Source organism: Rattus norvegicus, chromosome 7 (genome assembly GCF_036323735.1).
Source record: "Rattus norvegicus strain BN/NHsdMcwi chromosome 7, GRCr8, whole genome shotgun sequence".
NCBI lineage: Eukaryota > Metazoa > Chordata > Mammalia > Rodentia > Muridae > Rattus > Rattus norvegicus.
In genome coordinates, this window is record NC_086025.1 from 25006041 (window position 1) to 25023409 (window position 17369).

A 17369-nucleotide genomic window follows, 5' to 3' on the forward strand; every position below is an offset into this window, starting at 1 on the left:
CTAATAATGTTAGACTAAATCTTATGCAGTTTGTAAATTTCCAAAAAGATGAACATTTTCATTATAAAGAAGAACATAACAATACAAAGTTTACATTTGGAAGAAAATCTCCTAAAAAGTTCCGGCGAAAACTCAAGAATTTGAGATAATTGTACTTTTCTGTTTTTAAGAACTTAAAAGAAAGTAAGCCAATTTTCTTGTTCATTTCTTGCATTTGAAGTACTCTTCGATGACATCTTTAGCTTGAGATTCTTGGCCATAATCTTTAACCACCACACAGCTGCAACCTATCACTTTACGAGGTTTCCCCTTTCGATCAATTTTGCAGAGGCCTACCCATTCTCCTAGTTTCTTGTTGTCATCAACCTTAATTAGGTTGATTTGGTGCTCAGCACAAAGGGTTTCCACCAACTTGATGTACATAGGTTTATCACAGTTGGCTGCAAGCACACAGAGATGGGCTTGGCGCTTGCCTAAGGCTTTGGCAGCTTCGTGAATTCCTCTGGCTAGGCCATCGTGGACCAGGGCGGTCTTCAGCACCTCTTGCAAAGCAGTATTAACATCCATGATAACTCCAGCAGCAGTGTCTTCCTTGGCCATGGCGTGGGTTACAGGTGGATCCAACCTGGAGCGCACTCGAGCCTCTGAGCGGCTGCGCAGGAAGAGGAAGCGTTTCTAAGAATTTTAAACACCAAACCCTTTCACTACCTAAAACTACGTAACTTCCAACCCAAGTCGCAAGAGGTAGCAAGTTTCCAGTCCTGCGGAGGCGGAAAGGTGGGCAGGTGGCCACCCAGAGAACAAAAAATTAAGCACCTCGGGTACGAGGGTGCCCTGTGTTGGTGGCACGCAGTGAGTGCGGGTGAGCTTTCTCGTTATTATTACGTAACCCTGGCTCCTCCTGCGAAAATGCATTTAGAGGAAAGTGGACCGCCTCCGCAGACTGCACCGGGATCTGCAACCACCAGGACGCTGCACCCTGCGCCAGCATTCTGTGCCTTCGCTTCATCGAGCTTTTTATTTTTCGTTAGCCGATTCGCCACTATTTGATATCAGAATTTAATATGAAAGAGTCCAATTTTAATATTTGAGAAGGGCTTACTGTCCATAAAAGTGGAATCAGGAAACACTTTTGGTCTTCAAAATTTTTTTTTTGTTATAGACGTGGCGTTCATTTTGGCTACGCTCAGAGAACCAGGAATTTGCGTCGAAAGCGCCGACTCGGACGCCCAGATCGCCGTGCTCGGCGCGCAGTCGCAGTGGCCTCTCGCTCTGGCTCCCGCCCCCGCTGAGTGGACGACGTGGAAGTTGCTGGCTGACCAGGCTTGGAGGAGTCGTCTTCGGAATCGGAGTCTGGGAACAGTGGACGTGGCGGCGCCCCGGCTCAATTAGGAGTCGCTGCCGAGTCCCGGCCTGTCACTGAGGATCGGCGAGGGCGCGGCGGCGGTCCATCATGGGTGAGGAGCGTGGGAAGGGCGTCTGTCGGCCGAAGGGACCGTCCGGGCCGCGGGCAGATCTTCGCTACGTTGGCTCTTCACCTGCAGGGAGACCCCACCTCCCGGCTCGGTCCTTTGCACCCGCGGGGTCCAAACTGGTCCCAGCCCGGCCTTTCCCCCTTATCCCGCATCCCCATCTCGGTTGGGTGGGCGGAACGGAGCGTCGGGTGCCTGCCAGGTAGCTTGCAGGTCACGGAGGTGTCTGACCCTTCGTGGAAGTTTGATGGCTTCTGTGTGGGTGTTGGGACTGCGTCACTTTTAGAAACCCGAGGACAGGTTTGTTGCTCCTTGCTTTGCTCCTGTCTGCTCGCCCGCTGTAGCTAGCTGTCCGCGGAGATGGTGGAGTTAGGTGGATTGTGAAGTGGGAGAGAGAGTACGGCGGGACAGGGAGTGAGATTTTAATGTTGGTTCGCAGATTCGCACTTCTCCAGGTGAGGGAACTACGGTAGACGTCCGAGCGCACCCTATGGTGATGCTCCAGTTGGAATTCTTCGGTTCCTGTTAATACTTCAGTTTTCTCAAAAACATTGTAATTCTGTTCGGTTCTCTATTACCCTTCGGCGTTGTTTTTCCGCCTCTGGACTTGTAAATGGCCGAAAGGACTTTGTCAAGTCACACCCATTCCTTCTGCCTACTGCTTGTTCTGGGTTTGTTTTTCTAGGGTAGGCAGCTTTAATTGTGCCATTTCCGCCCCCAAATAGCAAAGTGACATCTTTTTCTTTCTTCCTCTCTCCTTTCTGTGTGCGTGTGTGTCTTCATGTGAGTGCTGTTGGAAGTCAGCCTTGAATATGCTAGGCAGTGCCCATTTGCTGAGCTGTATTAGTTCCAGCCCTTTTAAAACTTTGAGATAGGATCTCACACAACTCACTGTAGCCAAAGGTGACCTCAGACTCACAGTGCTCTTGCTTTAGCCTCCTGAGTAGCTGGTATTATTGGACCACTAGCCAAAAGGCTTTTGCCTTTTATTTTTAAAATTACGTGTGTGTGTGTGTGTGTGTGTGTGTGTGTGTGTGTGTGTGTAGTAACAGTGTATATTGCATGTTGAGCATATTCTCCTTCTTAACCCTCCCGACAAGTTTCCATTTTCTCACTTTATATCGTGACTTTTTTTTTAACCCTTTAGTGACTTTTGAAGGCAAGTATCTGTGGCACAAATACTTTTACATCTCAGGGTGCCTTCGGTACATAAAGGTTCCTGGGAAGATTTCATTAAAGTAGTGAATGTAGTCTTTCTGTCTAAAATGAGTTCCTCTGTTTCAGGAAACAGAGGCAGGCCAATCTCTATGAGTTTGAGGCCAGCCTGGTCTACATGCTGATTTCCAGGTCATCCAGGGCTATAAAGTAAAAGACCCTATCTCAAAAAATACACCCCCCCCAATAATAATAAACAAAGCAACAACAACCTAGTTTGTTGAGGTGGTTGTGTGGGTTAATGGAGAGTGCCCTGAAGGCTTATACTGGTACTGCCCCTGTACAGTCACTGCTCTGTCACTCAGAGCACTCAATTGTGCCACTGTCTCCTGCCGTAAGGGTAAGGACGAGACTGCATTAAGTTACCCTGTCCTTGTTCTATTGATAGATATGAACTGGACTCCTGAGGGCAGTGTCTACATGTCTGATATCTTCTGCCTGCCTGACGTTTCTCAGGACCTCAGAACTTCACGTGTTAGTGTTTGCTGTTGAGTTACATCTTTCACTGGAAGCAAGAGTAGCTACCTGCGCATCCAGGACAGTGTTTTGCTATTTAATTAGGCACATAGCTCTCAAAAGGCAAGGTTAAATGTTTCGTGGACCTAATTGATAAGATGACGTCAAATACATTTTTGTTTTTATTATCTTGTAGGTGGCTTTTTCTCAAGTATATTTTCCAGTCTCTTTGGAACCAGGGAAATGAGGATTTTAATTTTGGGATTAGATGGTGCTGGAAAAACGACAATTTTGTACAGATTGCAGGTTGGAGAAGTTGTTACTACCATTCCCAGTAAGTATTGGTTTGATACAACTTTCCATGTTTCCAATAGAGCTTTCTGAATAAATGAGTCATATGGTAGAGGTTTTTAAACTTCTAGTATGGAAATGATATTGACAGTATTTAAAAGAAAATAAACTCAGCATTTTGGTGCAATTTAAGGTTCTGAACCTGTCTAGAACACAAACAGGCTTCTCTGTTTAGAGTTACAGTTGGCTTAAGTCACTAAATCTTTACTGCTTAATGAAGATACTGTTTGAGGAGTAAAGCAGGCATACGATGTACTTTGCCAACTTGTATAATGATGTACGTAGATGTTAAATTGGTATTGTTGCACACAAAGCACCTTTTTCTGAATATTTATTACTCGAATCACAGTGCAATTTCTCTTAAGTAATTCTGTAGATCACTTCTTAAAAATGGGAATTTTAGAAGCCAAGTTTGAAATGACCTGGTACCTGAAAACCAAGGAGAAGAAACACCTGAACTTTAATTTAATTTAATTTTATTTATTTATTTTTTTTGGAGCTGAGGACCGAACCCAGGGCCTTCTGGTTGCTAGGCAAGCGCTCTACCACTGAGCTAAATCCCCAACCCCTGAACTTTTTTTTTTTTTTTTTTTTTTTATTATTATTAACTTGAGTATTTCTTATATACATTTCGAGTGTTATTCCCTTTCCCGGTTTCCGGGCAAACATCCCCCTGAACTTTAATTTTAACTCTGCTCATGGCCTTGTTATCTCGCTGTCTTAGACAGTTATTATCTGCAGATAGTCCTCCCTATTTTACTACTTGGGGGTGGATACTCTTGGTGCTTTTTGTTTTTTTGTTGAGCTAAATTTATAGAGATACGATTAATACATTTTTTTTTCTTTTCTTTTTTTCGGAGCCGGGGACCGAACCCAGGGCCTTGCACTTGCTAGGCAAGCGCTCTACCACTGAGCTAAATCCCCAACCCCGATTAATACATTTTAATTAAATTGAAGAGTCTATAGAATTTACTGAAGATTTTAAATTGTGTGCTTTGAATTACTCTGTTGGATATTCCCATTTTGTCACTGTTAAGCCATCCAGGGTTTTTCTCTTTTGCTTTTAGGGAGGAATGTTTGGATTTTGTAGCTTCTGTTATTTCCTTTTGCAGTTTTCTGCCCATTTCATTTCCTTTGATTCTCACTTCTGAGACATCTCTCCTCTCCACGTGGGTAGCTTTTTGTGGCTTCTGCAGTGCACAGTGCTACGCAACATATGGATGGCAGTGTGCGCTGTTTCCATGCCCGTCCTTTGCACGTAAACAGTGTTCTTGACAGTGATGACCATAGACCTGCACTTGTCTAGTTCTGAGGAAGAGCGGAACGTGCTTTTCAGTTGGCTACATTTGCCATGGTTTTATTTTTCAGTTGTAATACGTATGTCTACTTACCTGCCAAGTACATCATTCATCAGCACATTGTTAAGATAGGAAACAAAAATCAGAGGTGATTGTAAGTCAGTTTTCACTCTGATGTTTTTTTTTGGTTTGTTTGTCTATTTTCTGAGACTGGGTTTCTCTTTGTAGCCCTGGATGTGCTGAAACTCACTCTGTACTGTAGACCAGGCTGGCCTGCCTCTGCCTCCCAAGCCCTGGGATTAAAAGCCTCACCTGACTTTTTTTTTTAAGCTTAGGAAATGAGAGCAAACTTTATAGGTGTTCTACCCTAAGTGTTTTCAGCATTACTTTCTCCTCATTTAGATTTTCTTTGAAAATAAATTTCTGGTTTCAGCTGCGTGGTGTCATTACACTTAAGGATGACAGACAAAAGGGATGAGATATTGACTGTCCAGCTGTGACCTTTTTATACGTGAGCTCTCGAGATGACTGTAGAGGGGCTGTAAGGCTGCAGCCTACAGAGAACATGGCTTTATTGCATTTAGAGCCTAGTCTTTTATATTAATTTTAATTATTTACTGTCTGTCAGAGCTTCAGCTTTTGAATCTATAACCACTTTTCAAATGAGACTTCCTGAATGAACTCTTATATACCAATACCTGGGTAGTTACCATAATGGACTTCCGGCCTGGGGAGATTGCTCAGTAGGTAGCAACTGCCTACTCTGTGGTCGTGGTGGTGCGCAATTATGATCCCAGCAGTGGAGAGGCACACTGGCAGATATCTGGGGCCTGATAGCCAACGAGACAGAGAGAGAGAGAGAGAGAGAGAGAGAGAGAGAGAGAATGAATATGAATATGTATATGAGAATATGAATGAGAATGAAAATATTGTTATATTAATCCAACCCATAATGTGATGGAAAATTACAAGCAGTTGCTAACACTCAGTGGGTTGGACACTTTGTGAGAGTGGAGAAAGTGGAGAATATCAGTTTACATATGTGTTGATTTCTCTTTCAGCTATTGGATTTAATGTAGAGACGGTGACATACAAAAATCTCAAGTTCCAAGTTTGGGACTTAGGCGGACAGACAAGTATCAGGTATGGTGTGAACATCAGATCATTTGGTGGTATTTAACATTTCCTGGCTCTTTTTAGCACTGACAACACTAAACCGAAATATATCCCCCGTTGGAAATTAGATAGGAGTCATATTGTTTAAGATGTGGTAGAATTTGAATCTATGTATTGTCCTTAGAGCATCCAGTGATTAAAATCTAAGGAACTCGATTTTTCAGATAGTCACTTAAATGAAAATTCTCTCACAAGAACCTAGAAGGTTCAAAAACTGGCCCTGGTTTGGGTTTTGTCATTTTCCCCTCTGAGACACTGTTTGGCATACATGCAAGTCCACGCAGGCTGATAGAAATGCAGGAGCCAACTGAAATCTAGTAGTTGGCAAATGTCAGTGGCTAGGGGACCCATTTAGAGTAGTAGTAATAAGGTTGCTGTTAAAAATAATGGTGCACATCTTTGGTTCCAGCACTGGGAGGCAGAGTCAGGAGGGACTCGGAGTTAGAGGCCTGTCTGCTCTACATATCTAGTTCCAGGATAGCCAGGGTGAGACTTTTATAGAAGATAAAATAAAAGAGAGAGGGAGACGGAGTGGGGAGGGAGGGGAGGAGGAACATTGATTATAATACAGTCACTAAATACTCAGCCGTTCAGCCATTCATTTTATTTGGTAAGTTACTTTGAGGTGATGATTATTATGATTTCGTTCTTGGTTTTTTTGAGACAGGGTTTCTCTATGTAGCCCTGCTTACCCTGGAACTTGCTCTGTAGAGCAGGCCTTGGAGTTTACAGACGCAAGCCTGCCCCGACCTTCCAAGTGCTGGATTATAGGTGCTCCGCCACCCCCTGCTCTGAGATTGTTTCTAATTGTATACAGTTCTACTCCTGGTTGTCAACAGTGGTTAAGGACATAAAAAGTCACATTTAAAATTCCAGGCAATTGTGGTGCATACTTTAAATTTCATCACTTGAGAGGCAGAGGCAGGAGGATCTGTGAGTTTGAGGCTGGCCTGGTTGACAGAGTGAATCCAGGACAAGCAGAGCGAACAGAGAAACACTGTCTCAGGAAACAGAACAAAACCAAAAAAAAAGGATCCCTGGTTAAAGACTGATAAATTACAGTAATCAGGTCTGTGGGTAATTTTTCTATCAGTGTATTTACTGTTTTTTTTTTAAATTATATTTGTGTCTTCTTATCCTGAAGTTCAAAGCTTGAAACTGTAGTTTTAGGCCTGTAATTTAATGTTTATCACTCTCCTATCAACCCAGTCATACTGAGTGTGATGCCGGATGTGGCTCTGTTAGAAACCATAACTCATGCAGGGGTGGCATGTAACCCCCGTCTCCAGCATTGACCAAGTCCAGCATGTAAGTTGACATGTCAGGTATTTTGCAAGGGATGATATGTTTTTGGATTTTCTTTAGGCCATACTGGAGATGTTATTATTCAAACACAGATGCAGTCATCTATGTCGTTGACAGTTGTGACCGAGACCGAATTGGCATTTCCAAGTCAGAGTTAGTTGCCATGTTGGAGGTAAGCAGACAGTTAAGAGTGAAGGAGCTAGAGGGATCACTCACATTCCGTGTATGTTACCATGTGCAGTAATAATTAAAAACATTCAAGGATACTTTCCTCCCTTCTTTTCCTTTTCTTTTAGATACATTTTTGGGGGCTGGAGAGATGGGTTAGTGGTTAAGAACACTGGTTGCTCTCAGAGTACCTGGTTCAATTGCCAGCACCTGTAAGGCAGTGTGCAGGTGACAGCTGAGTGGTCTGTTACTCCAGTTCCGCAGACACACATGGCGCATATAACATGCTCATAAAAATGTAAACACATTAAAATGCACACAGATACACAGAGACTTACTTATTTATATGATTGTTTTGTCTGTATTATGTGGGTGGACCATGTACATGCATGGTGTCTGTGGAGGTTCAGAAGAGGGTACATCAGATCTCAGGGCAGGGAGGTGTAAATGACTGTGAGCCATTGTGTAGGTACTGGGGAATTGAACCTGGGTCCTCTGCGGGAACAACAAGTACTCTTAATCACCGGACTAACTCTCAAAGATTTATTTTTATTTATTTATTTGTGTGTTTGGCTACATGTATGGTTCTGTACTTACTATCACCTGAAGAGGCTGGAAGGGGTGTTAATTACAGATGCTGTAATCTACTCTGTGAGTTTGGGGATCAAATGGGGGCCGACCCCTGCATAAGCAGCAAGTGAACTTAACCAGAGCCATACCTGTTGCCATTCCGTGGTGTGTGTGTGTGTGTGTGTGTGTGTGTGTGTGTGTGTGTGTGTGTGTATCCATCCTCTATCCCTCTTGTTCTTTTTAAAATGTGCATGTTACTTCCTATTGGAGATACAGTTGGAAAGATAGATTGAATAATAATCCAGCTTTCTAGCTTCTTGTAATCATTACGTGAGCCTTAGAAAGTTCAGAGCTTGTAAGTTAAACTAAGTCAAGTTAAAAAGTTACCAGGGTGTTGGTTTTGTTTTTTGTTTTTGTTTTTTTTTTGGTGTGTGTGTGCAGGCATGTGTACGCGAGTGCGCATGTATGTTTGTGTGTACACATTTGCACATGGAGGTGAGAGCACAGCTATGTAGAGTTGGCTGTCTTCTAACTTACGTAGGTTCTAAAGATGTATCTTGGGTTGCCAGGCTGATGAGACAACTTCTACCTGCTGAGCTATCCTGCTCCCCCACAGTGACTTTTACAAGACTTGTTTTTGTGTCTGTGTGTTTGTGTCTACATGCGTATGTATGCTGGTGCTTCAGAGGCCAGAAGAGGGTGTCAGATGCCCCTGGGCTGGGGTTGGGAGCCACTGTTATGGGGACTGAGAACTGAACTTAGTTTCTGGGAGAGGAGGAGCAGGTGCTCTGGGGTCAGTCCTGGGCCGTCTCTTCCGCTCTGCCTTCTAAGGTTCTTGTTTTTGGATGTTTTGGATGGTTTGGATGGTTTGGAAGCACTGTGCTCAGCCGTGCGTTTTTGGATTGCTGGCTCCGCTGTGCTGTGACCAAGGTCTCACTTTTCTCGGAACTCTCTCTCTGAAGTCGCCGCGCTTGCTTCCGTCACAGCTCTTCTTCCCTCCGTCTCATAGGTCTTTGCTTTGTTGCCTCTCCTCTGCGACACGATCTTGTTTTGCCATCAGCTTTTGTTTGTTTGGCTTGTCATTTTTTATTTTATTTTATTTTTTTTTTTGAGACGGTTTCTCTGTGTATCCTTGGCTGTCCTGGAACTCCACCTGCCTCTGCCTCCATTGCTGGGATTAAAGGCTGTGCCACCACCTCTACCAGTTGTGTTTGTTTTTGAGATTAGGTCTTACTATGTAGCCCTGGCTTTCTTTAAATTCACAGGAATCCACCTGGCTCTGCCTTTTAATTGCTGGGATTAAAGGTCACTATGCCTAGCAATTAATTTTTTAATGGTTTTGGGGATTGAATTTGTACATGAGTTCTACTATTGAACTATATACAGGTACTCGATACATTTTATTGACTGAGATCATTTATAATTTAATGTTTGGACAATCAAATTTGGAGCATTCATTAAATAAAACAATAAAATTAATTTTGCTTTGATTCATTTAATAACTGCCAAGTAGAATTTGCTCTGAAAAATTAAATGGATAGTACCTTTGTCTAAAATTCCCACTTTCCCAGTTATTTGACGCTTAGTAACTAGTTCTAGGCTACTTGGTACTCAGGCGTATTAGTCACTTTCTTTTCTCGCTGTGGTAGAACACCATGACCAGGGCGATTTACAGAAAAGTTTCTTGGGGCCTGGTTCCAGAGGGTCAGAGTCGGATGGTGGAGTGAAGGCATGACAGCAGGAGTGGGAAGCCGAGGGCGCACGCCTCACACTGCAAGCAGGAGCCAGGGAGAAACTTGAAATGGCACCATTTCTCCCAAAGGCAGCTCCCAGTGACGTTGCTTCTCCAGTTGGACCACACCTCCCAGCCCTCCTCAAACAGCACTGAGACTAGGTGAGGGGACCCTCTCTTTATAGACCGCAACACAGCAGAGGGCTGTGGACTTGTAATTTCTTGGACCACCAGCTTTGTAATGGCTTAGGAGTTGTGAGTTACAAACTTAATAGTTTTTACCTGTGCTTAACTTTTTTACAATGTAGCATAGTTGATGAGCGCCCCGCGCCCACGCCCCCCCCGCCCCCCCACGGAGCTGGGGACCAAACCCAGGGCCTTTCGCTTGCCAGGCAAGCGCTCTACCACTGAGCTAAATCCCCAACCTTGTTGATGAGCTTCTTAGATCAAATTAAAGTATAAAGATTTCCCTCTCTCTCTCTCTCTCTCTCTCTCTCTCTCTCTCTCTCTCTCTCTCTCTCTGTCTCTCGACAAGGTTTTACTATGTAGTAGCCCATGGTGGTTTTTAATTCCTAGACATATTCCTGCTTCAGCCTCTCAGGTAATAGTGTGCTACCATGCTTGCCTGGGGATAAGGAATTAGTTTTTAGGAACTGTGGAATTGCTTTTGCTATAAAGGACTTTTTTTAAAATAAATATTTTCCTTTTTGAGGTTATAATACAATTCCATCATTTTCTCCTCCCCTCCCCTCCCTGAGAACCCTTCCTTACACTTCTTGCTCTCTTTGAAGTTCTTGATCTCGTTTTCTTCAATTATTGTCACAGATAATGGATTTCACAGCAGCGGCTTATTTCGGTCTGGTTCACATTACATAAAGTGTCATTTCAAAGAAACCAGCCGTTAACTTCAGTTTATAGTTTTTGGGTTGCACAAGATTGTTATGAGGTCAGCTGCAACAGGAGGATTTGATTTATGAGCTCCCAGAGGTAGGCCTGCAGTCTCAGATGCATGCTTCTGTTTGGGAGGCCGTCCTGGGCTACATAGTTCAAAGACTTGTTCAAAACCAGGGTGGGGTGCCGCTCAGCAGAAGTCAGGGTTAGGACGTAGCTTCTGCTTCTATCAGTAGGCGTGATTATGTCAAATCTAGGTCTAGCGCCAGTTTGTATTGTTAACCTTAAAACAAAACATACAGGCAGTTTAGGGTTTGCCTTCTTTGTAAAACTAGCCACAGGAATGAGAGGGTGAGTGCACTTAGGGTTTCTGGATTGGGAAAACCTTTCTGAAACACTGGGAAGGGCTTACAAAGGAATAGATTTCATTATAATCAAACCACTTACATTCAGATATGGTAAATATCAACAAATAAAACAGGAAGCCAGGACTAGCTAGAACCCATTGAGGGAGGATTGGCTGTTCTTCTTTGTGAGAGGGTCTTGCCTTTAGCTTCTGCTGGCTTGACCTTGCTTGTCACATGCCAGGCTGGTGCAGACTTGGTTCTTACTCTGGTGTTTGACTGCTTCTGTCTTATTTAGCATGCATGAAGTGTCCATGGTGGGCTTGACATTCTGCTTGTGTGTCCATAAAGTCTCGAGTGTGTGTGTGTGTGTGTGTGTGTGTACACGTACATCCCTTTTCCCCTCCTTGTTCTACTTCTACTCCATCTGTCCCTCCCCAGCCTCCCTCCCCAGCCTCCCTCCCTCCCCACTTTGCCTTCCCTCCCTACCCTGCCTCCCTCCCTTCCCAGCCTTCTTCCCTCTCCACCCTGCCTCCCTCTCCACTCTGCCTCCCTCCCCACCCTCCCTCCCTTACACTTCATGTCTTTCTTTTTTCTTTTTAACGACCCAGTGAATTAGAGTTGTCCAGGAATACGGACACACACACATCCCCCCACCCCCCAAACTCGAATGCAAATTAATTAGAGGAAATGAAATCGTTTTCTATCTTACTTAGGAAGAGGAGCTGAGGAAAGCCATTTTAGTGGTGTTTGCAAATAAACAGGACATGGAGCAGGCCATGACGCCCTCAGAAATGGCCAATGCGCTTGGGTTACCCGCCCTGAAGGACCGGAAGTGGCAGATCTTTAAAACGTCAGCAACCAAAGGCACCGGCCTCGACGAGGCAATGGAATGGCAAGTATCGTGTGTGCGTATGTCCAACCCAGTAGTAATAGCAGAGTATATAACAGTAAATGTATATACCTGCACTCAGACCGTGCCTGCTTACGATCCCAACACTTCAGAGGCAAGGCAAGAGGGTCAGGAACTCAAGGCCACCTTTCGTTACTGGGTGAGCTCAAAGCTAGCCTGGGCTACTTCAGATTTTGTCTCAAAAAAAGAAAAAGCAGAATAAAAATCAGTAGATACTTGGTGTTTCTCTTCTGATCTGTATTAATCTTTGTTATCTAAAGAGCTTTTAGTGCACCTCCATTGTGAAGTTTATATTATTACCATTCATGCTGTGTACTTTGAAGTGAGTTGGTAACTATTGCACTTCCTTTCTCCAGGTTAGTTGAAACACTGAAAAGCAGACAGTGAGTCCATTCACATCAGCGCCTGTGAACCAAACGCTCCGTCACAGACTCACTGAACCAGTCAGATGTACTTCTCGTGACTGGTGGAAGGGACTGTGTGATTCTAGCATATACAGACCTGACTTCACTATTTGTAATAAATATAAAAAGCAAGTATCTGGTGAGAGGGTTAGCTTGATCGAATCACCCAAATGGTTTATGTAATGTAAAATATTTCTTCCTTGTTTTCTTGTGTTAAGGTATATATTCTATTTGTATGGAATTCTTACTCAGATACAGTTCTATTAAAGAATGTACACTCTTGGGGGAACCGTCCTACTTTTAAATTAGTGGTTTCATCTTGTTTGTATAAACACTAATATTTAGCTCAGACTCTTTCCCCTAAAATGAATTAAGGCGTTCCAAAGATGAGTCTTAGCAAAGTAGATTAGAAACAGAGCGTATGGTCGTCATTTGCTTAGCAGACTCACTTTACTGACTCACATTATCTTACAATAATAACGCTTCATCAGAAGCGTTTTCTGTATTGACCTGAACTTTGTGCAGGAACTCTGTAAGGAAGGTGGGGTTCTGCTAGATTGCTTTGCCAGCCCTACAGTGAGGTGTTATAGGGTTCAGAGTCAGGCTTGTGGGTCAGGAACTGTCCTAAATCAGACTGTATCGGAAATGCCAACACTGGGAGCATAGACAGACACCACAGTGTGGTGGCACACGCCTGTAATCCTAGGACTCAGGAGACAGAGGCAAGAAGACCAAGAATTCAGCTTTGTGGTGAGTCTGAGGCCGGCCTGGGCAGCTTGAGGCTATGTCTCAAAACAAAACAGAAAACCAACCAACCAACCAACCAAAACATTCATGCTCAAGTTGTTACGGATATTCAAAGTAATGTTTGTATGAACTCTTGTCTATGCTAGTAAAATGATACAGAAGGATCCCAAATGGCTGTTTGAGGAGTTCACCACACAATACAAAAACTGCACATGAAAAGAAATAAAAATCAGTTTTAATAAGCTTTGTCTTTAGTGTCTTCCAGTCATTTTCCTTCATTAATAAGATGTCCTTACTGTCTTCCATTCATTTATCTTGGTATGAAATTGGCTAAAAATAAAAGTTTTACTGGTTCTATAGCAAAAATTAAATAGTCCTACTTTTAAAGATTAGGCATACTGTGTAGGCCTTAAGATTGTCTTCTGAGGAATTTTCTGAACCTGGTAATGCACCACATGCTTAACTGAAGTGTGCAGAATGGTCCAAAGTGTTAATAACGCCGTGGAGTTCTTTCAATTAGTTGGACAACTGGCATTTAAAAGTTAGGCATTGCTAGGAACTTGGGCTCTAGTCTTCCCCGCCATGTATGTGGTCATTTTGGGCAAGTGGGTGAATGGACTTGGCTCCTGTGGGATCTTTAAGCTCCGAGCTAGCCTCAAACTCCCAGTGACCCTCGTGTCTGGCCCCTGTAGTGCTGAGGAAACATGTGGCTCTGTAACCGCCATAGCCAGCTTGGGACTCATCACCTTTTTGTTCTTCCCTCTACTGTGTAGTTTGCCTTCTTTGAAATCTTTTTAGGAACGCTCTTCCTCCAGGTACTATAGGATGATGTCACTGCAGGTGAAGGCAGGTACAAGATAGAACGAGGCCTGTCATTGGACGAGAAGGAAGGATGGGCAGGAAAAGGGTTTTAGAGGAGGAGACAGGAGAGGAGGGAACAGCCTGGAGAACATGGAGGCGGATGTTAAGATTCCTCTCTGCACATTCACAGGTTGTTATGAATATGCTTAAGGGATGGATGTGTACAGGGCTTTGTATGTCTAGGTGGGCAAATTATATTTTATCAATTGGGTCAGAGGTTATTGTATGTTCTTTCATGTGGCAATTTAGTTGAGTTCAAGAGAGTGGTAGCTAGACACACTGGGCCACCATGGAATTGGGATGTGTATGTGTGGCATGGTGGTAACCTGCCCTGGGAACTGGATGGGTAGAGAGATTGTTGCCAGGCTGGGTGAGATGAAAATACCCCACAGATGTCATGTGGGGTACTAGGGCGCCACACTTAGTGCAGGCTGAAAGAAAGCCGTATTTTAAGTTTACTGCAACAAGGCAGTTATTCTTAGTACAACTCATCAAAACAAAATACCTTTTTGATGGGCAACAGCTTTTGTTTTTATATGAATACTAGTATCTATATATCTGAACATTCCGTTTCATGGGAACATTCATACTTGAGGCCAGTAGTGGCTCAGTGGATCGTTTGCTATGGAAGGATGAGGATCAATGTCTTCTAACCAGACCTGTGTAAAAGGCCAGACGATCTTCCAGCCCAGTACCGGGGCTGGAGACAGCCTAGCCAGTCTAGGTTGGCCAGTCTAGCTGAAATGGCAAGGTCCAGTGTCTCAAAGAGTAAGGCAGAATGTGCTTGAAGATAGAACTCAACACCTATGACCTTCACATCTACACGCACAGATAAGTGCATCCCTCATACCCTAATATATATCATACAAAAAATAGAAAGTTGGTATATGTCTGTCAGGTAGGCAAGTGGCCCTGCAATTTATACCTTAGCTTTCATCTGGTCAGAGGCATAGCTGGGAAATGGCAGAAGAGTCATTTACAGAGCTAAAGGTCCTGAGTGCTGGAACACTGAGAAACAGGGGGGCTGGCAGGCACGCACTGCCTGGCACACAGCCCCTGCCACCTCAATCTCATCATGATTCTGTTGATTCATCCCACAGGCTGCAATAAACCCTGAGTTTCGTTGTTGATGTTTACAAAGTAAATCTGGATACGTGTGTGTGTGTGTGTGTGTGTGTGTGTGTGTGCGCGTGTATGTGTGTGCGTGAGTGTGCGTGTGTGTGCGCGTGTGAGATCTTGGTCTACTGCCCACTGCCTCACACACCTCCGTGGTGTACTGGCTGTCTGCTGCATCTGTAAAACAGGAACACGTCTGAGTCATCAGGTCTAGGTGTCCGCCAAGTGCCTAACAACAACACAGGATGAACTTGCTGTCTTCCCACTTGGCACTGAAGAACACTGCTTCACCCATCCTGAGTGCAGTGAGCAGTTTCCTCTAAATGTGTGAGCCACTACACACTCAGGCGGATTCAACCTTAGAACCAACTGGTAAAGTTCCAGTGAAACCATTTACTAATTTTTGTTTCCTGTTGTTGTTTGCTCCACTTTAATTATGAGGTTTTTGCACATAAGCAAAATGTGAGAATCTGGAGGAGAGCTCTAAATCTTGCAGGTACTGCTCGTGCTGTTTCAGGCCTCTGCCGGCACACTGGACCTGCATCTTCTTCCTCCTCAGGGCTCTCTTCCAACACTGAGCGCATTCTCTGTCCACTCACGTTTTACAGGACCACATATATGGTCCTTTAACAAACACATGCATTAAATATAAGCTCACTGTCTTGTCTTCCACTAATTAGCTTACCACCAACTTTTCTGGGGTTTTGCTTCTGTATGCACTCAACCAATGGATGAACCTGGGAACAGGGCGTTTTCAGTCACTGACCGCCTCAGCCCGGCTGTGTCCACTGTGCAGACTTCAGACGCCTTCAGATAAGTTTACATGTTCTCATACTTTGTTTTCCTCACTTGTTCCTAATATCTTCCTCTTTATATTTGTTTTCTGAGGCAGGATCTGTTTTCAAGCTCACAGAGATCACTTGCCTGTGACACTAGAGTGCCGGGATTAAAGGTACACAACACACCAGGTTTTTGTGAAAATTAGGCTAAAATCCTATCATGTAATATCATATTCTTTTTTAGGCAGGAATAGCATATAAACATTTTAATTAAAAAAAAATACAAGTATGGTTACACTAAAATATACATTACAAATCTATGCCAAAGTTTTAACTTAATTTCTTTTGGTTGAGGTCCGGTCTCAGTCCAGCTGCTCTGAAACTCGTGGCAGCCCCGTTGCCTGAGCTTCACCCACCTCCCAAAGTTTACATAAGAAACAAAATCTGCCAGACGTTCAGCCCAGTGGACTAAAGCCGGACGTTCAGGTTTGCACCCTGGTGAAGACGGCTGAGTTAATGTAATGCACATAGGGAGACCTTACTCCACCATTGCTAAGTCTCGGAGGCTGTGGGACTTTTGTCTCTTGGCCTTGTAGCCGGGCCGCAGGAACTCTATCTTTCTCTTCTTTGCTTCACTTTTATTTTTATGTTTCTTCAACTTCTTCTTGGCGGCAATGTCAGGATTGGTTACAAACTTGAAGAGAAACCGGAAATCATTCATTACTTTTAAAGCACATATGAAAAGAATCCAAATCACACGTAGAACACGTGTCATTAATGAACACGTGTCATTCCTCTCCCACAGAACAGTGGCACACGTGTGCACAGCCACATTTACAACGGAACCTCACCTCCAGGGCCTTCCTCTTCTTCCGGAGCGCCCGCTTTTCACTAGCCTGTTTCTGGACAGAGGCAAAGGCTAATGAGAAGCTCTCCAGTCCAACCAGCTTTTTGAGTAATTCTATGATTTCCTGGGATAAATTCTTCAGCACAGGATCTAATCACACAGAAATAAAAGATTAGAGGCAATCACACATCCAAGTAACATCTAAAGTCCTGTGCTGTCATGACTGTTACTGTTAAACACAGATCTGACACAGGCTTCTGAGGGCCCGACAAGGAGGGTGTGGCCTTGTGGCCTCCACCTTAGCCAGCATGCAACAAGACACCAGGAACCTGGCTGTGAGGACGGTACACAACCCAGCACCCTGGCAGTGTTTTGGGTTCTGTGATTGCCCAGTTGTGCAGCGGTGGAAGAGGTCAGACTCTCTGGCCTCTCTCACAGGTCAGAGTCCAGCTGTGCCCACAGTATGGATTTTTGAGATGACAGACTAAGAAGCTGGATTATCTCCTACTCTCCATGTCTCCTCTCTATAAAATGCAAATCAGCCACAAGAGTTTGCCTATTTCTCAAACGCCATGGGGATTAAGATGTGTACCAAGTCCCTAACACACAGAACGGACTGTTCCAAATACTCTGGGCACTAAAGAATATCCCTGAGCAAAGGCTGGGCTGGGCCGAGCAGCTGAAATCAGTCTCTAAATGTGCACCTCACTACAGCACTGGGTAT

The 17369-nt window shown here is 44.0% G+C and overlaps 3 protein-coding genes across 4 annotated transcripts in view; 1 reads left to right on the top strand and 2 right to left on the bottom strand.

The window, feature by feature from the left end:
• Positions 1–201: 201 nt before the first annotated feature.
• Rps12l4 (ribosomal protein S12-like 4) lies at positions 202–989 on the bottom strand. Its single transcript, NM_001106777.1, has one exon. It carries the CDS (start codon positions 598–600, stop codon positions 202–204), a length of 399 nt encoding a protein of 132 aa, NP_001100247.1. The 5' UTR covers positions 601–989.
• Positions 990–1360: 371 nt separating this feature from the next.
• Arl1 (ADP-ribosylation factor like GTPase 1) lies at positions 1361–12532 on the top strand. The gene is made up of 6 exons (NM_022385.3): positions 1361–1457; positions 3340–3477; positions 5854–5935; positions 7334–7445; positions 11695–11873; positions 12248–12532. The coding sequence occupies exons 1-6, from the start codon at positions 1454–1456 to the stop codon at positions 12276–12278; spliced, it is 546 nt and encodes a 181-aa protein (NP_071780.1). The 5' UTR covers positions 1361–1453; the 3' UTR covers positions 12279–12532.
• A 3456-nt stretch (positions 12533–15988) lies between these two features.
• The window catches only part of Utp20 (UTP20 small subunit processome component), an 80996-nt gene continuing 79615 nt past the window's right edge, over positions 15989–17369 (bottom strand). Inside the window, exons 61-62 of one of the 2 annotated variants that reach the window (NM_001191779.1) lie at positions 16650–16795; positions 15989–16492 (exon numbers count right to left, since the gene is read on the bottom strand). In NM_001191779.1, the coding sequence (NP_001178708.1) occupies positions 16337–16492; positions 16650–16795 (302 nt within the window). In that variant the 3' untranslated portion in view covers positions 15989–16336. The remainder of the gene's footprint in view (positions 16493–16649; positions 16796–17369) is intronic. The other variant, XM_006241227.5, reaches the window with a different exon arrangement.